The 25,474-nt window shown below is 41.5% G+C and overlaps 1 protein-coding gene across 3 annotated transcripts in view; it reads left to right on the top strand.

Annotated features, from left to right (window-relative positions):
- slc49a4 (solute carrier family 49 member 4) overlaps positions 1-25,474 on the top strand; it is a 130,260-nt gene that overhangs the window by 80,704 nt on the left and 24,082 nt on the right. For all 3 annotated transcript variants that reach the window (XM_059967678.1, XM_059967680.1, XM_059967679.1), the window contains exons 5-8: positions 7,276-7,384; positions 11,614-11,681; positions 17,142-17,269; positions 19,183-19,365. In XM_059967678.1, coding sequence (XP_059823661.1) covers positions 7,276-7,384; positions 11,614-11,681; positions 17,142-17,269; positions 19,183-19,365 — 488 coding nt within the window. The remainder of the gene's footprint in view (positions 1-7,275; positions 7,385-11,613; positions 11,682-17,141; positions 17,270-19,182; positions 19,366-25,474) is intronic.

Here is a 25,474-nt window from a genome sequence, read left to right as displayed (position 1 = left end):
ACTTGCAGTGGTTATTTGAAGACTAGTCTGTCATGAGAAGAGAGCTGTTCATATGGAGTCCCAAACTAAGATGGTCCATATCCTTAACCATTACCTGAAGAATCCTGTACTACTTCACATGTAAATATAAGACCAGAGACATAGGGACAGAATTAGGCCATTTAGTCTATCAAGTCTGCTTCGACATTCCATATATGTGCCTTCTCACCATATCCTTTGATGCCCTGACTGATAGGAAACGATGAACTTCTGCCTTAAATATACACACGGATATCGCCTCCACCGCAGTCTGAGGCAGAGCATTCTTCAGATTCACTACTCTCTAAAAACATTCCTCCTTCCTTTTGATCTAAAAGGTCGCCCCTCAATTTTGAGGCTGTGCCCTCTGTTCTGGATACCTCCACCACAGGAAACATGCTCTCCACTTCCACCCGATCTAGTCCTTTTAGTAATTGGTAGGTTTCAATGAGATCCACCTGAATCCTTCTAAATTCTTGTGAGTACAAGCCAAAAGCTGCCAAATGCTCCTTATATGTTAATCCCTTCATTCCTGAAATAATCCTCGTGAACCTCCTCTGGACTCTCTCCAATGACGAAGCATCCTTTCTGAGATATGGGGCCCAAAACTGTTGACAATACATCGTGCCGTCTGACAACTACCTTATAAAAGCTCAGCATTTTCTCCTTTTCTCCATATTCTATCCCCCTTGAAATAAATGGCAACATTACATTTGCCTTCTTTACCACAGACTCAAGCTGTAAGTTAACCTCTGGGAGTCTTGCACGAGGACTCCCTACGTTCCTTTGCACCTCTGATGTTTGAATTTTCTTCCTATTTAGATAATATTCTGCATAGAACATTACAGCACAGAAACAGGCCTTTTGGCCCTTCTTAGCTGTGGCGAACCATTTTCCTGCCTAGTCCCACTGACCTGCACCTGGGCCATATCCCTCCAAACCCCTCTCATCCATATACCTGTCCCAAGTTTTTCTTAAATGTCAAAAGTGAGCCCGCATTCACCACTTCATCTGGCAGCTCATTCCACACTCCCACCACTCTCTGCGTGAAGAATCCCCCCCCCCCACAATGTTCCCTTTAAACTTTTCCCCCTTCACCCTTAACCCATGACCTCTGTTTTTTTTCCTCCCCTGTCCTCAGTGGAAAAAGCCTGCTTGCATTCACTCTATCTATACCCATCATAATTTTATACACCTCTAACAAATCACCCCTCATTCTCCTATGCTCCAGGGAATAAAGTCCTAACTTATTCAACTTTTCTCTGTAACTCAGTTTCTCAAGTCCCAGCATCATCCTTGTTCTCTGTACTCTTTCAACCTTATTAATATCCTTTCTGTAATTAGGTGACCAAAACTGCACACAATGCTCCAAATTCAGTCTCACCAATGTCTTATACAACCTCACCATTACATTCCAACTCTTATACTCAGTATTTTGATTTATAAAGGCCAATGTACCAAAAGCTTTCTTTAGAACCCTATCTACTTGTGATGCCACTTTTAGGAAATTATGTACCTGTACTCCCAGATCCCTCTGTTCTACTGCACTCTTCAGTGTCCTACCATTTTACCTTGTATGTTTTCCCTTCCTTATGTTTGACCTTCCGAAGTGCAATACCTCACACTTGTCCGCAGTAAACTCCATCTGCCATTTTTCAGCCCATTCCTGCAACTGGTCCAAATCCCTCTGCAAGCTTTGAAAACCTTCCTCACTGCCCTCTACATCTCCAATCTTTGTATCATCAGCAAATTTGCTGATCCAATTTGCCACATTATCATCCAGATCACTGATATAGATGACAACTAGCAATGGACCCAGCACTAATCCCTGTGCACACCACTAGTCACAGGCCTCCACTCTCTGGCTTCTTCCATTGAGCCAATGTCTAATCCAATTTACTACCTCCTCATGTATACCTAGCGACTGAATCTTCCAAGCGGGACCTTGTCAAAGGCCTTACTGAAGTCCATGTATACAGCATCCACTGCCTTCCCTTCATCCACTTTCCTGGTAGCTTCCTCAAAAAACTCTAATAGATTGGTTAAACATGACCTACCACGCACAAAGCCATGCTGACTTTTTCTAATAAGTCCCTGTCTATCCAAATACTTGTAGATCCTCTTAGTATTCCTCCAATAATTTACCTACTACCGATGTCAACCTTACTGACCTATAATTTCCCGGCTTACTTTTTGAGCCTTTTTTAAACAACAGAACTATATGAGCTATCCTCCAATCCTCCAGCACCTGACCCGTGGATATCGACATAGGTGAATGAGCAAGTGCAGCAGGCAGTGAAGAAGGCTAATGGAATGTTGGCCTTTATTACAAAGGGAATTGAGTACAAGAGCAAGGAAATCCTTTTGCATTTGTACAGGGCGCTAGTGAGACCACACTTGGAGTATTGTGTACAGTTTTGGTCTCCAGGGTTAAGGAAGGACATCCTGGCTATAGAGGAAGTGCAGCGTAGATTCACGAGGTTAATTCCTGGGATGTCCAGACTGTCTTACACAGAGAGGTTAGAGAGATTGGGCTTGTTCACGCTGGAATTAAGGAAAAACTTCTTCTCCCAGAGAGTTGTGGGGATCTGGAATGCACTGCCTCGGAAGGCAGTGGAGGCCAATTCTCTGGATGCTTTCAAGAAGGAGCTAGATAGGTATCTTATGGATAGGGGAATCGGGATATGGGGACAAGGGAGGAATCGGGTATTGATAGTAGATGATCAGCCATGATCTCAGAATGGCGGTGCAGGCTCGAAGGGCCGAATGGTCTATTTCTGCACCTATTGTCTATTTCAAATATTTCTGCCAGGGCCCCTGCAATTTTAACACTAGCCTCCCTCAAGGTCTGAGGGAATACCCTGTCAGGTCCTGGGGATTTATCTACTCTGAGTTGTCTCTAGACAGCAAGCACATCCTCCTCTTTAATCTTAAGTTCCATGACCTCCCTACTTGTTTGCCTTGTTTCCATAGACTCCACTCCAGTTTCCTCAGTAAATACAGATGCAAAAAACCCATTTAATATCTCTCCCATTTCTTTTGGTTCCATACATAGCCAACCACTCTGACCTTCAAGAGGACCACTTTTATCCCTTACTATCCTTTTGCCCTTAACATACCTGTAGAAGCTGTTAGGATTATCCTTCACCCGGACTGCCAAAGCAACCTCATGTCTTCTTTTAGCCCTCCTGATTTCTTTCTTAAGTATTTTCTTACTCTTTTTATATTCCTCAAGCATCTTATTTCCTCCCTGTTGCCTATACATGTTATACATCTCTCTCTTCTTCTTTATCAGAGTTTCAATATCCCTGGAGAACCAAGATTCCGTATTCTTTTTCATTTTGCCTTTAACCCTGACTGGAACATACAAACTCTGCACTCTCAAAATTACTCCTTTGAAGGCCTCCCACTTACCAATCACATCCCTGCCAGAGAACAACCTGTCCCAATCTACACTTTTTAGATCCTTTCTCATTTCTTCAAATTTGGCCTTTTTCCAGTTTAGAACTTCAACCCAAGGACCAGATCTATCTTTATCCATGATCAAGTTGAAACTAATGACGTTATGATCACTGGAACCAAAGTATCCCCCTACACACACTTCTGTCACCTGCCCTAACTCATTTCCTAATAGGAGATCTAATATTGCATCCTCCCTGGTTGGTACATCTATATATTGATTTAGAAAACTTTACTGAAGGCATTTCACAAACTTTAACCTATCTAGACCTTTAACAGTATGGGAGTCCCAGTCGATGTGTGGAAAATTAAAATCCCCTACAATCACAACTTTTTGTCTCCTATATAAAAGGAACTATTGTTCCTTTTACCAAAATGCATTATCGTACATTTTCCAACACCTGTATTCCACCTGCCACTTTTTTTTTTACCCATTCTTCGAATTTGCCAAAGTCCTGCTGCAATCACATTGCTTCCTCAGCATTACCAACCCATCCCCCTATCTTCCAGAGATAGGGCTTTGATGGCTTTGTGGCAACTTTGCCACAAAGCCATCAATTCCACTATCTAAAACACTGACAAAGAGTGTGAAAAGTGTGAAAAGTAATGATCAGCCCAATGCTGATCCCTGTGGAGCACCACCAGTCTCCGGCAGCCGACCAGAAAAGGCCCCATAATTCCCACTTGCTGCCGCCTACCTGTCAGCCATTCCTCAATCCATGCCGGTATGTTTCCTGTAATGCTGATGGATTTTATCTTGTTAATCAGCCTCATGTGACACCTTATCAAATGTCTTTTAAAAATCCAAGTAAATGAGATCCACTGCCTCTGTTTTGTCCGCTCTGCTTATTACTTCCTCGAAGAACTCTTAATTTTTAAGGCAAGTTTTGTAGATTTGTAAGGCAAGTTTTCCCTTCACAGAAACCAAGCTGACTTTGACTTATTTTATCATTAGACTCCAATTGCCCCAAAATATCACCCTTAATTAGGGTCCTTAATTAATTAGCACTGAGGTTCAGCTAGCTGGCCTATTATTTCCTTTCTTTTTCCTTCCTCCCTTCTTATTGGAGTAACATTTGCAATTTCCCAGTCCTCCTGGATGGTGTCAGAATCAAGTGATTTTTGAAGGATCATGACCAATGCATCTGTTATCTCTTCAGCAACTTCTCTCAGGACTCTGGGATGTAGTCCATCTGATGGTGACTCATCCACCTTAAGACATTTAAGTTCGCCTGGCACTTTTTCCTTTGTAATAGCAATGGTTCTCACCCCTGCTCCCTGACACACATGGACCTCTGGCACACTGCTAGTGTCTTCTATAGTGAAGACTGATACAAACAGCTCAAAGTTCATCTGCCCCTTCTCTACCCCTTATTAATTACTTCACCAACATCAATTTCCAGTGGTCCAATATCAACCTTCACCACCCTTTTACTTTTCATGTAACTGAAAAGCTTTTAATATCCTGATTTATGTTATTTTCTAGTTTGCCCTCGTATTTCATCTTTTCCCTTCGTATAGCTTTTTGAGTTGCCTTTTGTTGGATTTAAAAGCTTCCCATTCATCCAACCTCCCACTCTTTTCTGCTGGCTTTTTGCAGTCCTTAACTTCCCTTGTCAGCCACAGAGTTAACATATGAGGAGGGTTTGTCATCTTTTTTTCCTGTATTCAGTGGAATTTAGAAAAATGCGGCGGGGGGGGGGCATCTCATTGACACCTCTGTCATTTGAGAACAACTTCTGTGGGACATATTTATCCTATGCCTTGTGAAAATTCATTCACCTCTGCTCTGCCATCATCTTCGCCAGTATCCCCCTCCAATCCACCTGTGTGAGCTCCTCTCTCATGCCTCTGTAATTCCTTTTGCATATTCCATTGTGATTTTGATACATGTTTGTTATGCTTCTCCCTCTCAAATTACGGTATGAATTCAACCATATTATGATCACTGCTTCCTAATAAGATCTGGGTTATTACACAATACCCTATCTAAGATAGCTTTTCCCTTAGTAGGCTCAAGCACAAGCTGCTCTAAAAAGCCATCTCATAGGCATTGAACAAATTCCCTCTCTTGTGATCCAGCTTCAGCCTGATTTTTTTCCCAGTCCCCTTGCATATTGAAATTCCCCATTCCCCATTACATATTACCCTTATTACATGCGTTTTCCAGCTCTCTTTGCAATCTCAACCCCACATCTTGGCTACTATTTGGAGGCTTGTGTATGATTTCTATCTTTTTTTCACCCCAGGCAGTTTCTTGACTCCACTCACCCACAAAAATTCAACATTCTCTGACTCTGTCATTTGGATAAGATGTCATATGGCACAGAAATGGACACTTTGACCCACCCTGTCCATGTTGACCCTCTGTCAATCTTCATTAATCTAATATGCCAGCATTGAAACTGTAACCTTCTAAGCTTTGCCTATTTAAGTGTCTATCTAAATGCCTCTTAAATATTGTAGATATTTTCTGATTCTACAACTTCTGGGAGCACATTCCAGTTGTCAACCATTCTTACTCAGTTCTGATGATTGTAATATGAATGTGAAATTATTGCACTGGTTTTGTTGACCATTTGCAATTTGTAAATCTAGTAAACTATTCTTCAATTAAGGCTAGAAACAATGAATCATATTGAATTGTACAGTCAAACAGGTCTTCAGCTAATGTCCATGCTGACCTTCAAGTTCCCATCTATACTAATCATGATCTTCAGTATTCTTTTCCATTGTGTGTGCTTTTGGCAATTTGAGTGCTCATCTGGATGCTGCTTATCAAGAATTCCTGCACAGTACACCAGCTGTAATATAATCAATGTATTATAACCATGGGCTGTACCTTTTTGAGCAATTCTCATATGGAGGATCTTGTTAAGGTCCGCAAAGACAACATGAATTTTAGCTCCTTCAAACCTAATGGAAGAAAGCCTTGTGGGCAATCTTATTCTGTTCATGTGAATTTAACACAAAAAAAAATGGAGTTACTCCCTGTCTACAGTCATTAAAGTCATGCCAGGTAAACCAAAAATCTTATTGAATAGGCCAGTCTTAGTGAGTATTGCAATTAAAATAGATTTAACAGTAAAATTCATTGGGAAGGATAAAAGAAACTCATTAAGGTGCATCTTTACTTGAAAGCAGTTCCACTAACAGTTCCATTACGTGTGCTTAATCATTAAGCCTGTTTGTTCATTATGTGCTATGTTGTATGATGAGGGTGATCATGGTCTTTCCATGACCATGATTGTTCTTGGCAAATACTTCTACAGAAGTGTTTTGCCATTATCACTTTCTGGGCAGTGTCTTTATAGGTAGGATGTGTGACCCCAGCCATTATCAATACTCTTCAGAGGATGTCTGCCTGGCGACAGTGGTCGCAAAACCAGGACTTGTGATAGGCACCATTTGTTCATACGACCATCCACTACCTGCCTCCATGACTTCACTTGACACTGATTGGTGGGGTGGGCGGTGGACAAGCAGGTGCTACACCTTGCCCAATGGAGGGAAGGAGCACATTACACTTTCTTTGGTAGAGATGTATCTCCACACTACTACCCAAGTGAAGCCTGCAGCTTTCTTTAGAATCGTATTTTTACTTTCACAATAAGGAATTATTGTTGTGACAAGTATTTGGATCAATAATTACATTTTGTTTATTAAGTTTCTAAAATGTCTTGTGAGCACAATAAAACTTCATACCCCAAGAGGACATGCTGTATTGAAATGTTTTTTGCTGCAGGAGGCCTGATTTGCAAATGTTTTACATATTCTTTTGTTTTCTTTCCATTATAGCAATTTCAGATTTTTAATGATTGCATTGGCCTTTGCAATGCCTCTAGGTATATTATCAGGCTGGTCAGGTGTGCTTGATGTAATTGTAACGCCACTCAAGGTAAATCAGGTAAGGGATTGGGATCTTTCTATTTTCTCTTTGAATTGTTCTTTCTTAGCAAACATTTTGAGAATTGTTGCTGAAGTGATTTAATTGTAATAAACCGAGGGAGGCTAATATCCTGGTAGGGAGGTTTGCTAAGGCTATTAGGCAGAGTTTAAACTAGAATTGCTGGGGGAGGTGGGAACCGAACTGAAGAGACTGAGGAAGGGGCGGTTGGCTCACAAATAGAGGAACCTTGGAGACGTGTGAGAGGGAGGATAGGCAGGTGATAGAGAAGTGATGCGCTTGGACTGATGGTTTCAGATGTGTCTATTTTAACAGCAAGGAGTATTATGAACAAAGTGGATGAGCTTAGAGTGTGGATCAGTACTTAGAGCTATGATGTTGTGGCCATTACAGAGACTTGGATGGCCCAGGGGCAGGAATGGTTACTTAGAGTGCCAGGCTTTAGATGTTTAAGAAAGGACAGAGAGGGAGGCAAAAGAGATGGGGGGCATGGCACTACTGATCAGAGATAGTGTCACAGCTGCAGAAAAGGAGGAAGTCACGGAGGGATTGTCCACTGAGTTCTTTGTGGGTGGAAGTTAAAAACAGGGAGGGCTCAATAACTCTACTGGGTGTTTTTTATAGACCATCTATTAGTAACAGGGATAGCCAGGAGCAGATAGGGAGACAGATTCTGGAAAGGTGTAATAATAACAGGGTGGTTGCAGTGGGAGATTTTAATTTCCCAAATATTGATTGGCATCTCCCTAGACCAAGGGGTTTAGATGGGCTGGAGTTTCTTAGGTGTGTCAGGAAGGTTTCTCACACAATATGTAGATAAGACTACAAGAGGAGAGCTTGTATTTGGTCTGTTTCTGGTCAGGTGTCAGGTCTCTCAGTGGGAAAGCATTTGGAGATCATGATCACAATTCTATCTCCTTTACCATAGCATTGGTGAGGGATAGGAACAGACAAGTTCCGAAAGTGTTTAATTGGAGTAGGGGAAATATGAAGCTATCAAGCAGGAAATTGGAAGCATAAATTGGGAACAGATGCTCTCAAGGAAATGTACGGCAGAAATGTGGCAAATGTTCAGGGGATATTTGCATGGTGTTTTGCATAGGTATGTTCCAATGAGACAGGGAAAGGATGATAGAGTAAAGGAACTGTGATGTATAAAGGCTGTTGAAAATCTAGTCAAGAAGTAAAGAAAAGCTGATGAAAGGTTCAAAAAAACAATGTAATGATAAAGATCTAAAAGATTATAAGGCTAGCAGGAAGGAGCTTAAGGATGAAATTAGGAGAGCCAGATGCCCCAGAAATTCTACAAGTATGTGAAGAGCAAGAGGATAAGACATGAGGGAATAGGACCAATCAAGTGTGACAGTGGACGTGTGTATTGAACAGCGGTACTTAATGAATACTTGGCTTCAGTATTCACTACAGAAAAGGATTTTGGCGATATTATGGAGGACTTGCAGTGGATTGAAAAGCTTGAGCATATAGACATTAAGAAAGGGGATGTGCTGGAGCTTTTGGGAAGCATCAAGTTGGATAAGTCGCCAGGACTGGATGAGATGTACCCCAGGCTACTGTAAGAGGCAAGGGAGGAGATTACTGAGCCTCTGGCAATTATCTTTGCATCATCAATGGAGACGGAGAGGTTTCAGAAGATTGGAGGGTTGCAGATGTTGTTCCTTTATTCAAGAAAGGGAGTAGAGATAGCCTAGGAAATCATAGACCAGTGAGTCTTACTTCAGTGAATTGATGGAAAACATCTTGAGAGGCAGGATTTATGAATATTTGGAGAGGCATAACATGATTAGGGGTAGTCAGCATTGGCTATTGTCAAAGGCAGGTCATGCCTTACGAGCCTGATTGAATATTTTGAGGATGTGACTAAACATATTGATGAAGATAGAGCAGTAGATGTAGTTTATATGGATGGCATTTGATAAGGTACCTCCTTGCAAGGCTATTGAGAAAGTAAGGAGGCATGGGATCCAAGGGGACATTGCTTTGTGGATCCAGAATTGGCTTGCCCACAGAAGGTAAAGGGTGTTTGTTAATGGTTCATATTCTGCTTGGAGGTTGATGACAATTGGTGTGCCTCAGGGATCTGTTCTGGGACTCCTTGTCTTCGTGATTTTTATAAATGATCTGGATGAGAAAGTGGACGGATGGATTAGTAAATTTGCTGATGACACAATGGTTGGGGGTGTTGTGGAGAGTGTGGAGGGCTGTCAGAGGTTACAGCGAGACATCGGTAGGATGCAAAACTGGGCTGAGAAGTGGCAGATGGAATTCAAACCAGATAAGTGTGAGGTGGTTCATTTTGGTAGGTCAAATATGATGGCAGAATATAGTATTAAAGGTAAGACTCTCGGCAGTGTGGAGGATCAGAGGGATCTTGGAGTCCAAGACCGTGGGACAGTCAAAGCTGCTGCGCAGGTTGACTCTGTGGTTAAGAAGGCATATAGTGGCCTTTTATCAACAGTGGGATTGAGTTTAAGAGCCAAGAAGTAATGTTACAGCTATATATGACTCTGGTCAGACCCCACTTGGAGGACTGTGCTCAGTTCTAGTCACCTCACTACAGGAAGGATGTAGAAACTATAGAAAAGGTGCAGACGAGATTTACAAGGATGTTGCCTGGATTGGGGAGCATACCTTATGAGAACAGGTTGAGTGAACTCGGCCTTTTCTCCTTGGAGCGACGGAGGATGAGAGGTGATCTGATAGAGGTGTATAAGATGATAAGAGGCATTGATTGTGTGGATAGTCAGAAGCTTTTTCCCAGGGCTGAAATGGCTAGCTCAAGAGGGCACAGTTTTAAGGCGCTTAGAAGTCAGTACAGTAGGAGATGTCAGTGTTAAGTTTTTTAAGCAGAGAGTGCTGAGTGCGTGGAATGAGCTGCCAGTTACTGTGGTGGAGGCAGATATGATAGGGTCTTTTAAGACACTCCTGGATAGGTACATGGAGCTTAGAAAAACATGGGGTTATTGGTAACCCTAGGTAATTTCTAAAGTTAAGTATATGTTCAACACAGCATTGTGGGCCTGTATTGTGCTGTAGGTTTTCTATGTTTCTTCTGAATTGACTGGATTGACTTGTCGTTAATGTAGTTTCATCAGAAATTCTTAAAGATTTGGCCACAAATAGTTGTCTCAGGCTGTCAATTCTGGATTATTCATAACTGTTTTATTAGGGGCTGCTGATAATAGAAATCCAAAATAAAAACAAAACGGTACATATTTAGTAAGTCAAACAGCATCTATAGAAAAAGTACGGTAATTGCTAACATTTCAGGTGATTGTCCTATCATCAGAACTGGAAAAGTGTAAAAACAAGTTTGCTTTGTGATGTGGAAAGGGAAGAGGTGGAGGAAAGTCAGGGAGTGTTTGTGATAGGATGGACAGCAAGGTTCTCCAAATAACACAATGCTTTCAGTACTGTCCCGTTAATGTGAGCAAATACAGTAGATGGGAGGAGGAGAGAGAAATGGCATGCTGGAAATGTGAGATACAGAACACAGCAATTGCTGGAAATCTGAAATAAAAGGGAATGTTGGAGATGATCAGCAGATTCTTAGGTTCTGTGGAGAGAGAAAAAATAGTTATCTATTGAGCAGGTGCACAAGAATAGATCCTTAATGGAACACTATTAGACACCAATTTCCAGGCAAAATGCTCTCCATCTGCTACCATCCTGTGCCTTCTGTGGGCTAGCACATTCTGAATCTACGTAGCCATCCTGTGTCTCATGGGGAATCTTGGAAGAAATTCATTTATACCACATCCACTTCTCGGCCTTCATCAGTAATTTTTGTCCTTCATTGTACCTGGGTTTGAGCTCTGAATTTCTTTATTCAATAACACTGAAAGCACCTCAGTGATTCAGAATGTCTGCTCATACCAGTTTCAATACAATCAGGAAAAGTTGCTCTTTCCAGTCTTGACAATGGCCTTGAAAAGTAAATGCACCTGTTTAAAAACCAAGACTGATGCTTCAGTACACTTGCTGAAGTAGTGATGAAATAGTGTTCATCCATCAGCCAAGATCACTCCAAAAGCCTAGTTTGGTCATAGCTGTGTGTGGGACCTTGCTGTGTACAATTTTTCTTGCATTATCAGTGCTTGCTATTTTTTAAAAAACCTCTTGTCCATAAAATACTTTGGCTTGAAGCTAAGGTATATGAAAATAACTTCATATGAGTGATATTTTATAAATTGCCTTGCTTTCCTTTCTAGGTTGATGCTGGTTGGATTGGGTTTTGGTCAGTTATTGGTGGCTGCGTTGTTGGAATAATAGTTGCAAGGTCAGTCCAGTTCACATTTTTGTTCGAAAAGCATTCGTTTATAATGAGTATATTTTAATCTTTATAGATGATGCAGATGTAAAACCTCAATCGTAATTTAACTCTGATAGTAAACCAGATTATTGCACAAGTAGTGAATATATCATGAAAAATGCCCAGGTTATCACTGCAGAGATTCCTCAAATCATAAGACCATAAGGCATAGGAGCAGAATTGTGCTATTCAGTCTGCTCTGCCATTCCATCATGGCTGATCCCAGGTCCCACTCAACCCCTTACACCTGCCTTCTCACCATATCCTTTGATTCCCTGACTGATCAGGAAACAATCAACTTCTGCCTTAAATATACTCATGGATTTGGCCTCCACCGGAGTCTGTGCAGAGCATTCTACAGATTCACTACTGTCTGGCTGAAAAAAAATCCTCTGATCTAAAAGGTTGCCCCTTAAATTTGAGGCTGTGCCCTCTGGTTCTGGATAACACCACCATAGGAAACATCCTCTCCACATCCACCTTATCTAGTCCTTTCAACATTCAGTACATTTCAGTGAGATCTCTCCACCCCCTCCCCCCACTCCCACATTATTCTAAATTCAAGTAAGTACAGGCCCAAAGATGCCAAATGCTCCTTGTATGTTAACCCCTTCATTCCCAGAATCATCCTCATGAACCTCCTCGGGACACTCTGATGACAACACATCCTTTCTGAGATATGGGGGTCCAGAACAGTTGATAATACTCCAAGCGCGGCCTGAACAGTGTCTTGTGAAGACTCAGCATTATCTCCTTGCTTTTATATTCTATTCCCCTTGAATTAAATGCCAACATTGTATTTACTGCCTTTACCACAGACTCAATCTGTAAATTAACCTGGGAGTCTTGCACGAGGACTCCTAAGTCTCTCTGCACCTCTGATGTTTGAACCTTCTCCCCATTTAGATAATAGTCTGCACTGCCGTTCCTTTTACCAAATTTACTAAATCAGCATCCTAGATTGAACTATCCTCAGTTTTTTCATTCGTACCTGTCCTCTTTTCATTTGTGCAGTAATATATGTGATTCATAGATATCTTTGCAGTTATACTTGGCCTAAGGAGTGCAGGCAAAATCCACCTAAAGGAAAGTCTAACCAAGTATTCTTCTATGGTACTCAATGATATTACCATTGTTAAGTCCCCATCCATTGGCATATTTGACAGCATGGGAATGATCACCATTGACTAAGCTTATCTACCAGGTTAAAGTCAGAGTCATGCAGCACAGAAACAGACCAAGATGCCCATCCAAGCTAGTTCTATTTGCCCAGGTTTGGCTCATAATCACCTAAATGTACATGTCCAACTGTCTTAAAAGTTTTTAAGTGTACCTGCCTCAGCCTTTTTCCACATACATGCCTGCAACTGTATGTATATATAAAAAAAAGTTGCCCCTCAAGTTCTTCTTAAATTTTTCCCTCTCTCACGTTAAGCTGATGCCTTAGTTTCCTAATGACGTGAAAAGACCATGTGAATTCAGCCTATGTCCCTTATAATTTTATATGGTACATCTCTGTAAGATCACCTTTCAGTTTCCTAAGCTGCAAGGGGAGTGGGGGGGGGGGGGGAGAAATAAAGTTCTATCCTGTCCAAACTGTTCCTATTACTCCAAATCTCGACAATATCCTTGTAAGTCATTCCTATAATCTTTCCTATAGCAAGGTGACCAAAACGGAACACAATAATCTTTAATTGTGCATCATCAGCCTCTTGTCCAACCACACCATACGTAACCTTTCAACTTCTGTACTCAGTGCCCTGACTAATGAAGGCCAGCATGCCAGAAGTCACTTTCACCACCATGTCTACCTACAACCGCAAGTTGAGCAGTATATTCTCTGTCTATTCCTACTGATCAATTTGCCACACCTGCTGTGTTTTTCTGTGTGTGGATAGAGTTGTCATTTGGGAGCAACCATCTCAAATCTGTTCATTCACTGAAACTCGCCTCAATCTTGCATCTTTTTGGCAATGTCATACAAGCTGTAACCTTAACCAACAACTCGACAATACACCAGTCTCAGTGTTCATAGGAGTTGGGCATCTTTTCTCAGTCGTTCTCACTGCATTGTTGCACCTCGCCTCCAATGAATTGGAGTTAAGAGAATCTACAGGACAACACTACCTTCACTCCAGAACCAACTTCCTGTATGCTTCAGAGACATGAGCTATCTGCAATAGGAACCTTGAAGGGTGGAAGCAATCTCACCAATGCAGCTTCTGCAAAATTCACCATATTCATAGGCAGATGAGCAAATCAAAATGATCTCTCCCAGGCCAGTATCCCCAGCACTGAGGCCACAATTGCAGTCTTTGGACTTCAGTGGGTAGGTTACATTACTCACTGCCATCTGACTACCTTGACATACTTTATTGCAACCGAGCTGGATGGAGAAAAAGATTTATTGATGTTCTCAAACCTTCCTTGTAAAATGCTCACCAAGCACTATTTTTGAGGTCTGTGGAGGTTTTGTCATTAAAAATTGAGATTGATATGTTTCTGGATATTAAAGGAACTGATGTACATGGGAATAGTTTAAGAAAACTTAACTAGGAAAGTCACAAGAAGACACGTATTTTATAAAAATAGCCATGATCTTGATGGATACTGGCATAAGTTCCAATGGTCAAGTGACCCACTGCTGCTCCTATTTCTCATGAAACTTGTGGGAGTAACTAACTGGTGACTGTTGTGGAAGGAAGAAGCATCCCAGATGCTACTGAGAATCTCACCTGCTCACTACCCCATCTTGTAGCAACGTACATGAGTCCCAGCACTGGAATGGAAGTAGACTTCCTCAAAGCTGAGCAACTTCCTAAAGAGAGGAGGACAGTCTGGCTGTTCCCAATGGAAACCATGGATGAACCGAGAGTTCCACTCCCTACTGAAGTCTAGATTCTATGGCATTCAAATCAGATAACCTTGCCCTTTTAGAAGAAATCGAGAAATTACCTCTGCAAAGTTATCAAAGATGCTGAGAAACAGTATCAGTACAAAATCAGGTCCCAGACAGTTGACAGTTACGGTAAGGCTTGCATGCTGTAGTGCACCACTCAACAAAGTGGAGCAGCATCTCCACCAACACACATCCCTTCCCGATGAGCTTAATACATTCTATGCACGTTTTGAACAGAAGGGAATGGCTATGTCACCACCCATTTTGACAGTCACCAGTGAAACTGAACCCACAGTCACCATAACGGATGTAAAATCATTCTTCCAGAGATTGGACCCATGGAAAGAATCTGGCTCAGATGATGTCCATTGCTGTGTCTTTAGATCCTTTGCAGCTCAGCTGGTGTGGGTAATTTGTAAGCATTTTTAAACCTCTTAATGCTTCAATCTGTGGTTCCTATATGCTTTAAGAAGACCACTATCATCCCAGTACCTAAGATAAAGTGTCTTAATACTGTCTGGTGGTCTTGACATTCACCGTCATAAGTGCTTCAAGAGGTTGGTGTGGGATGCATCAACTCCAGACTTTTGGACAACCTTGACACACTTCAGTTTGCCTGCCTCCAAAACAGTTCTACAGCATACACCATCTCCCTGTCCTTGCACTCATCCCTGGAGCATCTGGACAGTAGTCACCTACCATTGTTTAGTAATGACAATTTTGCTTTCGATACTACAACTCTAAGCAAACTTGCTTCCAAATTGCAGACCCTGGGAGTCAGTACTCCCTTTGCAATCATTGTACTTTATGGCAGATTAATGTTAATTTTTGACAGTGCTCAACCAAATGTTAGTCAAAATTTGCCATTGAATGTTTCATACCCAGGCACCACATATTAATTTTTCTTTGTTCCTTAGTCTTTATGTTCCTCTATATACTGTACTCCTGCTCTACCATTACAAGTATTCCAATTCTATTGCTGTTATACAATTTCTCTGCACAGTAAAGAATCTATACCTGCAGTAGTATTGCCCTGCACTCAGCGGCCTTATTTCCCACTTTTCTGCTTACTCTCCACTCACATTTCAATGAGATTTCTCTACAGGGACTTCCACTGATGTCTGTGTAATATGAATTGGTAGTTGATATCCAACCAAATTGTAAAGCTAAGCGGGTTTACACCTGCACAGAGATGTGCATTATAGCATTCATTATCAAGTTAGGCTCTAACATAGTTACTGAGTATGTCTAAGGAAGTCAATACAGTTATGATGAAGATTCACACAGGGTTATTTTCTTTAAACTCTGTTTCTTTCAAGTTGATGTTAAAAGAGAGTGCTGGGGGAGAAAATACTTGGCAGGTCAAGTACTTGTGGAAAGAAATTAGTGTTCTGGGAGAGTTTATTCTTTTAATGATACAGCACAGAATAGGCCTTTCCAGCTGTATTAACCACACTGTCCAGCAGCCTCAGCAACCCTGACTTATCTGTAACCCAACTTACAGTGACCAACTAATCTTCCTGATACATGTTTGGACTGTGTGAGGAAACCAGAGGACCTGGAGGAAACCCATGCTTTCCACGGGGAAGATATATGGACTCCTTACAGACGAAGGAGGAATTGAACACTGAACTCCAAATTCCATCCAGAGTAGTAATAGTGTCTCGCTAACTGCTACACTACCGTGGAGTTACTACTGAGCTGGAAATAGTGGATGTGCATTAAAAGTTGAAGTATCAACAGACTGAGTACTTTCTTTCCCTCTCAAGTGCAATATTACTGCATTTGCAACAGCCCGAGAAAGGGCAGAGAAGTGGGAGCTGTTTTGGAGAAGTGGCAATGACATGAATTTTAAATAAATTTTCTGTTTTTATGAATCTAAAAGAAATGTAGAGAATTGCACAGTACTGCTTGTGTATAGAGATTGTGTTATTAAACTATTTCTTTAAGATGTTTACAGTTGGCAGCAGGATTTTAGAATTTATCTCAGTAAGAAATGAAAGGTCGAGTCTGAATAACACTGTGTACATTCACTTAGATTCATCTGTCGCCTTGGTGCCAGAGGTTTTGGGTCATTCTAAAAACTAAACCTCATTATATTATCTGGCATTAATACGTCACTAAGTATGTTTCTCCTTGGTGAAGGTGCTAATTTTTCACTGAAACATTAAACAATGCCTGCTAGCTCTGTGACCTTTTTTGTAGAAGACAAAGCTTGCTTTGTCTCCTGGCCAGTATTCTTCTCCAAACCAATGCACTAAAATCTTATGATTTAATTATCCTTTTTTTTTTTGTTTTGCCCCTAGCTGTGTTCAGACTGGAGTTTCCATTTGTTTGAAAATGATAATTGTCCTTCAAATGCAATTCTTTAAGTACGGCAGTGTTCTCTCACAACCTGAGGACGTAATGAGCAGCTGTATAGCAAAATTATCTTTGCTTATCCAAGTTCAACTTTCTGAAAATTTTTCTATTGTCAAGTGTGATTCAATGATCCTGGAGTGTCTCAAGTTTTACATTTAATGTTATAGGTTTGCAGATTTCTTCAGAGGAATATTAAAACTCATTCTGTTGCTGCTTTTTTCTGGAGCCACACTGTCATCTGCATGGTTTGCCCTCACTTGCTTCAACAGTGTCACTCATCTGCCGATAACAAGAGGTACTTTATTGCACAATGAGATCAGATGAATACACTTCGCGTTTCATCAGGATCTGTCTTACTTTAATTGACATGTATGAGTGTGCTAGCATTGCTAAATTTAAAATGCATAATTTAAGTTGTTCTTTTTTGTTTGTACTTTGAGATGAAATCCTATTAATGGTGGTAATTTCATTGCACAATTTCTCATTATGAAAAGCAGACTGATTATGCCTACATCTTGTTGCTAAATGCATCTCTAGCTAGTCCATAGAAAGGTAACACAATGGGTTATTTGATCACCCTGGGAACCCCACACATTTTATTCTGTACTGCTTTGACATGGCAGTGGTATGCAGTTGGATTTTGTTTTGCTTTCTGAGCACTGCTTTGTGTACTATTTTTGTCTTGCTAAAGCATTTACATTACTGACTTCGGTATTTAGCAATCTGATGGCTGAAAGCAGTAACAGGACAGTTGGAATTCCCTATCAGTCAAGGCGGTTTCTGTGAGGGAGCAAAAGACAGCAAATCCAATTTACAAATCTTAAAGCCCATCTTCAGGATAAGAGAAGTTAATAGAACTCAGTTTGAAATGAATGAAATGGAACAAGGAATTGGAGGAAGGAAAAAACAAACACTGAAGCTTAAAATTAGAAATGACTTGATGTTAAAATTTAATATCCTCATTTCTTGCTCTTTCTGTCTCTCTGTGCTTCCCCTCACACCACATCTGCAGGTGGCTGTCCATCCCACCTCACACCCTAGCACGATTGCCCTTCTAACTTACTACCTCATTCATTCATTGTACCTCCCCACACATCTCAGCCAGTCCCCCTTTACCCTTAACTTTCAGATTGATTCCCATTGCCTCTAGTTACCTTCCATTCCATCCTGAGGTAACTTGCCCTCTCTTATAAGCTACTTGATCTCTTCTTCCCCTCTCCTCATCCATTGTAGCTCATTCACCATCCTGTCCCTTCGGGGGTGGGGGGGGGGGGGGTTTGTGTGTGTGTGAGAGAGAGAGATGGGGAGCAGAAATGAATTGAATGAATTGACTTTATTCCTTACATCCTTCACATACATGAAGAATAAAAATCTGAACGTTGCATCTCTGTCTGAATGTGCAAATTATAGTAATATGTAATAACTAGTATGTACAGCAAGATATTCAACAGGACATTCAATATAGCATAGAAATACAATTACCAGCGTGAATTAAGCAGTCTGATGGCCTGGTGGAAGAAGCTGTCCTGGAGCCTGTTAGTCCTGGCTTTTATGCTGCGGTACTGTTTCCCGGATGTTAGCAGCTGAAACAGTTTGTGGTTGGGTTGACTCGGGTCCCCAATGATCCTTTGGGCCCTTTTTACACACCTGCCTTTGTAAATGTCCTGAATAGTGGGGAGTTCACATTCATAGATGCGCTGGGCTGTCCACACCACTCTCTGCAGAGTCCTGCAATTGAGGGAAATACAGTTCCCATACCAGGCAGTCAGGATGCTCTCAATTGTGTTATGTTGAGGGTCAAAGGGGCAGAAGTGAGGGAACCCATTCTTACCACCTGCCAGCTATCTGACAGGAGGTCCAGGATCGAGCTACACAAGGCAGGGTGAAGGCCGGGGTCTCTGAGCTTCTTGTTGAGCCTGGAGGGAATTATGGTGTTGAATGCTGAACTGTAGTCCAAGAACAGCATTCTCACATAAGCATCCCTCTTGTACAGGTGTATAAGGATGGAGTGTAGAGCTATGGCTATTGTGTCATCTGTCGATCAGTTGTGTCGGTAGGCAAATTGTAGATATAACAGATGGACACCACTCCAAGCCAATTGTGTTTCATAGTTTAATCGATGCATGCTCATGTTTTAGTATTTCATTCTTTAAGGGAGTAGAGATTGCAGTCATTTTTAATTTTAATTGGTTCTATTTGGCATTACAGCAACTTTATATACATCGTGCATCTTAACTGGAGTATTCATAACGAGCAGTGTTCCCTTCTTCTTTGAACTCTTTGTGGAGACTGTGTATCCAGTGCCAGAGGGGATAACTTGTGGATTTGTCACCTTTTTAAGCAACGTCTTCATGGGATTATTATTAATGTTTCTGGCATTTTATCATACAGGTAATTTTTTAAATTTCTCTTGTTTTTGTGTACTTGTGTAGGTTTTGAAGAGTGGCAATTAAATCTGGGGAAATGCATCATATGATTGTTGAATGTCACATAGCTATGATAAAAATTTAATTTTGAATGTCAAATATTTTTTTAGAATTTCTTATTGTTTTGATTCTTTTAGCTATTAATTACATGAAGTTTAATAGCACTTAAAAATACCTTAATTACAGATCTAGTTATTCTGCAAGGTGCTATTGAAGAGGATGCTTAATGTTTATGCATAAGAAACTGGAAGTATTTAGCTTCACCAGCCGTTACTGTGATAGCTGCATCATAGCAGGATTTACCACAAGCTGGTGCTGTATACAATTACCTGTGCCATCAATGAGGCATGATTTGCGAGGCTACTGTATATTTGCAAGCAACACACATTTTATGTAGCTGTGTTACTGAAAATTTTAAATTTAAGAACTAGGAAGTTTAGGCAAATGTTTTATAAACACTGAAGTCATTGTTGTCCAAATTCAGTGGGCCAGATATCATGTTCAATGCATCCCATCCTCAACCCTGTACTTTGCAGCTCTCCAATAATGTGGAAATTACACCTCTGAGGAAACATACTGAATGTAACACAGATGCAGCAATCTGGGTTCACCATTTATCTGTTAACCTTGGAGTGCTTGGTCCAGAGTTTGTAAGAACTGAAAGTGCCTGTGATTTTTTTTTCCATATTTCACACTGCAAAGGCAACTGAACATTAAAATCAGATGAAATGGCATTGGAGAAGAGTTGTGATTGATCATTGTGTGAATGTGCGAGAAGCATTTGATGACTTTGGGCCTGTACTCACTGGAGTTTTGAAGAATGATGGGCATCTCATTGAACTATCAAAAATTGCAAAAACAAGATAGAGTGGACTTGGAGAGAGTATTTCCTATAGTCTAACACAAGAGGGCACAACCTTTAGAACAGATGATGAGGAATTTCTTTCACCAGAGAGTGGAGAGTCTGTGGAATTCATTGCTGCAGGCAGCTGTGGAGGCCAGATATTGGATATACTAAAAGTGGAGGTTGATATGTTCTTGGTTAGTAAGTGCTTCAAGGATTACAGGGAGAGGCTGGAGAACGGGGTTGAGAGGGATAATAAAATTAGCCATGGTGGAATGGTGGAGCAGACTCAATGGCCAAATGACCTATTTTCCTCCTGCTTCTTATTTAGAGGAATAGAACAGAGAACCTGAGCACAGTAAAACTCCACAGAGTCAACGTTGGTTTAATTGTAACAATCCCTGAGTAGCTTTCCTATTTTTCTGCTATTATAGTCACCTTCTTTTGAAATCCTATCCAAAAGTTCTAGTTCAAGTTCATTACTATTCAACCATATAAATGTATACTGCCAATTGAAATACGTTCCTTCAAACTAAGGTGAACAACACAGTACATATAACTCACACACACCACATAAAGTGAGATTACCACAAAAAATCAACAAGTAATAAATGTATTCCAGAAAATTGACATTTAGCATAAGGTGCATTAAGGTTAAAAAGTAAATAGTGTAACACTACCTGTGCTTCGTATGTGATGAGACCTGGGTGATGGCAGGAAATATAGTAGTCTTACAGCCTGGGGGAAGAAGTTGTTTTCCATCCTACCAGTCCTTCTCCAAATGCTGTAGTACCACCTGCCTGATGGTGGGGGCGGGGGGGGGGGGTGTCAAAGAGATAGTGGGACAAATCTTCGACAATACTAAGGGCCCTGCACTCCTGATAAATGTTAACTCCTTTACTCAGAGTATTGAGCTGGAGTGGTCAAATTCAGCTTCAAGAGGAATGGTCCTGAAAACCAAATACGAGGAAACCTGCAAATGCTGGAAATTCAAGCAACACACACAAAATGCTGGTGGACCGCAGCAGGCCAGGCATCATCTATAGGGAGAAGTGCTGTCGATGTTTTGGGCCGAGACCCTTCGTCAGGACTAATTGAAAGGAAAGATAGTAAGAGATTTGAAAGTGGGGGGGGGGGGGGGATGTGAAATGATAGAAGACCAGAGGGGGTGGGGTGCAGCTGAAGACAGGTGATTGGCAAAAGGGATGCAGAGCTAGAGAAGGGAAAGGATCATGGGACGGGAGGCCTAAGGAGAAAGAAAGGGTGAGGGGAGCACCAGAGGGAGATGGAGAACAAGCAGAGTGATGGGCAGAGAGAGAAAAAAAACTAAATATATCAGGGATGGGGTAAGAAGGGGAGGGGCATTAACAGAAGTTGGAGAAGTCAATGTTCATGCCATCAGGTTGGAGGCTACCCAGCCGGTATATAAGGTGTTGTTCCTCCAACCTGAGTGGCTTCATCTTGACAGTAGAGGAGGCCATGGATAGACATATCAGAATGGGAATGGGATGTAGAAATAAAATGTGTGGCCACTGGGAGATCCTGCTTTCTCTGGCGGACCGAGCGTAGGTGTTCAGCGAAACGGTCTCCCAGTCTGCATCGGGTCTCACCAATATATAAAAGGCCACACCGGGAGCACCGGACGCAGTATACCACACCAGCCGACTCACAGGTGAAGTGTCGCCTCACCTGGAAGGACTGTCTGGGGCCCTGAATAGTGGTGAGGGAGGAGGTGTAAGGGCAGGTGTAGCAAGTTGGTGATGGTATAGGAGACAGTGGCCTGGTGCTCCTTAGTGGGGTCATGATCAAGGGGTACCTTGATAACTCTCTGATACCTCCTCTTATTTACCCCTTGATCATGACCCCACTAAGGAGCACCAGGCCTAACCCTAACTGTTACATGGTTACATGGTCTCGGCCCGAAGCATTGACAGCCTGGCCTGCTGCGTTCCACCAACATTTTATGCGTGTTGCTTGGTCCTGAAAACCATCTAGTTTTACCATGAGGCAAATCTGATTTCAATTTCAATTACATTCTCAACCATGTGCCCCAATTGCAGTTCCTTCATCTGTTTATCCACATCTCCAGCTGAAGTATTGATTAAGTAGATGCTGCTGTATTTTAATAAGAAACAGAGCAAGGCCATTTGGGGTTGTGGTTTGAATTTTAAATGAGTAAGTTTTAGGGTTGAGTTTGGAACTAAATCTATCCATAGAGATTTAAGCAATGGAGGATCAGTTGTCTACCATGATGCCCCACAGTGACTGATTCCATGGATATTTGTAAAGTTGAAGCACACAGTTCAAGCTGTTTATTATGAAAATATGTATCATCTATGTCACCATATACTACCCTGAGATTCATTTTCTTGTGGCCATTCACAGTCGATACAAAAACACAATAGAATCAATGAAAGCCTACACAGACACAACCAATGTGCAAAAGAATGCAAAAATAATAATAACTTACCATAGAACCATAGAACATTACAGCATAGAAACAGGCCTTTTGCCCCTTTTTGGCTGTGCAGAAGCATTTTTCGACCCAGTCCCACTGACCTGCACCTGGCGCATATCCCTCCACACACCTCTCATCCACGTTCCTGTCCAAATTTTTCTTAAATGTTAAAAGTGAGTCCGCATTTACCACTTCATCTGGCAGCTCATTCCACACTCCCACCACTCTCTGTGTGAAGAAGCCCCCCCAATGTTCCCTTTAACTTTTTCCCCTTCACCCTTAACCTATGACCTCTGGGTTTTTTCTCCCCCAGCCTCAGTGGAAAAAGCCTGCTTGCATTCACTCTATCTATACCCATCATCATTTTAGATTCCTCTATCAAATCACCCCTCATTCTCCTACGCTCCAGGGAATAAAGTCCTAACCTATTCAACCTTTCTCTGTAACTCAGTTTCTCAAGTCCTGGCAACATCCTTGTAAACCTTCTTTGCACTCTTTCAACCTTACTAATATCCTTCCTGTAATTTGGTGACCAAAACTGCACACAATACTCCAAATTTGGCCTCACCAATGCCTTATACAACCTCACCATAACATTCCAACTCTTATACTCAATACTTTGATTTATAAAGGCCAATGTACCAAGAGCTCTCTTTACTGCCCTATCTACGTGTGACGCCAGTTTTAGGGAATTTTGTATCTGTATTCCTAGATCCCTCTGTTCTACTGCACTCCTCAGTGCCCTACTATTTACCTTGTACCTTGGTTTTTCCTTCCAAAGTGCAATGCCTCACACTTGTCTGTATTAAACTCTATCTGCCATTTTTCATCCCATTTTTCCAGCTGATCCAGATCCCTCTGCAAGCTTTGAAAACTTTCCTCACTGTTCACTACGCCTCCAATCTTTGTATTATCAGCAAATTTCCTGATCCAGTTTACCATATTATCATCCAGGTCATTGATATAGATGGCAAATAACAATGGACCCAGCACTGATCCCTGTGGCACACCACTAGTCACAGGCCTCCACTCAAGGAAGCAATCCTCCACTACCACTCTCTGGCTTCTCCCATTGAGCCAATGTCTAATCCAATTTACTACGACACCATGTATACCTAGCGTCTGAATCTTCCTAACTAACCTCCCATGCGGGACCTTGTGAAAGGCCTTACTGAAGTCCATGTAGACAACATCCACTGCCTTCCCTTCACCCACTTTCCTTGTAACCTCCTCGAAAAACTCTTAATAGATTGGTTAAACATGACCTACCACACACAAAGCTGTGTTCACTCTCTCTAATAAGTCCCTGGCTATCTAAATACTTGTAGATACTATCTCTTAGTATTCCTTCCAATAATTTTACCTACTCCCAATGTCAAACTTACCGGCCTATAATTTCCCGGATTACTTTTAAAGCCTTTTTTTAAACAATGGAACAACATGAGCTAACCTCCAATCCTTCGGCACCTCACCCGTAGATACCGACATTTTAAATATATCTGCCAGGGCCCCTGTAATTTCAACACTGGTCTCCGTCAAGGTCTGAGGGAATACCCTGTCAGGTTCTGGGGATTTATCTACTCTGATTTGCCTCAAGGTAGCAAGCACCTCTTCCTCTTCAATCTGTACAGGTTCCATGACCTCACTACTTGTTTGCCTTATTTCCACTGACTCCATGCCAGTTTCCGTAGTAAATACAGATACCAAAAACCCATTTAAGATCTCCCCCATTTCTTTTGGTTCTATACTTAGCCAACCACTCTGATCTTCAACAGGGCCAATTTTATCCCTACTTTCCTTCTGCTCTTAATATACTTGTAGAAGCTCTTTGGATTATCCTTCACCTTGACTGCCAAAGCTACCTCGTCTTCTTTTAGCCCTCCTGATTTTTTCCTTGTGTTTTTTTGCACTTTTTATATTCCTCAAGTACATTATTTACTGCCTGTTTCCTATACATGTCGTACATCTCTCTTCTTCTTTATCAGAGTTCCAATAACCCTCGAGAACCAAGGTTCCTTATTCATTTTGTCTTTAATCCTGACAGGAACATATAAATTCTACACTCTCAAAATTTCTCCTTTGAAGGCCACCCACTTACCAACGACATCCTTGCTAGAGAACAACCTGTCCCAATCCACGCTTTTTAGATCCTTTCTTATTTCTTCAAATTTGGCCTTTTTTCCAGTTTAGAACCTCAACCTGAGGACCAAATCTATTTTTATCCATGATCAAGTTGAAACTAATGGTGTTATGATCACTAGAACCAAAGTATTCACCTACACACACTTAACGTCACCTGTCCTAACTCATTTCATAGAACATAGAACAATCCAACACAGGACAGGCCCTTCGGCCCACAATGTTGTGCCGACCCTTAAACCCTGCCTCCCATATAACCCCCACCCCCCACCTTAAATTCCTCCCTATACCTGTCTAGTAGTCTCTTAAATTTCACTAGGCTATCTGCCTCCACCACTGACTCAGGCAGTACATTTCACGCACCAACCACTCTCTGAGTAAAAAACCTTCCTCTAATATCCCCCTTGAACTTTCCACCCCTTTCCTTAAAGCCATGTCCTCTTGTATTGAGTAGTGGTGCCCTGGGGAAGAGGCGCTGGCTGTCCACTCTATCTATTCCTCTTAATATCTTGTATACCTCTATCATATATCCTCCTCCTCTCCAGAGAGGAAAGCCCTAGCTCCTTTAATCTCTGATCATAATGCATACTCTCAAAACCAGGCAGCATTCTGGTAAATCTCCTCTGTACCCTT

This window comes from Hypanus sabinus, chromosome 4 (assembly GCF_030144855.1).
Source record: "Hypanus sabinus isolate sHypSab1 chromosome 4, sHypSab1.hap1, whole genome shotgun sequence".
Classification (NCBI taxonomy): domain Eukaryota; kingdom Metazoa; phylum Chordata; class Chondrichthyes; order Myliobatiformes; family Dasyatidae; genus Hypanus; species Hypanus sabinus.
Note: the sequence above shows the minus strand (reverse complement) of the source record. Positions and strands in the feature narration are given on the sequence as shown.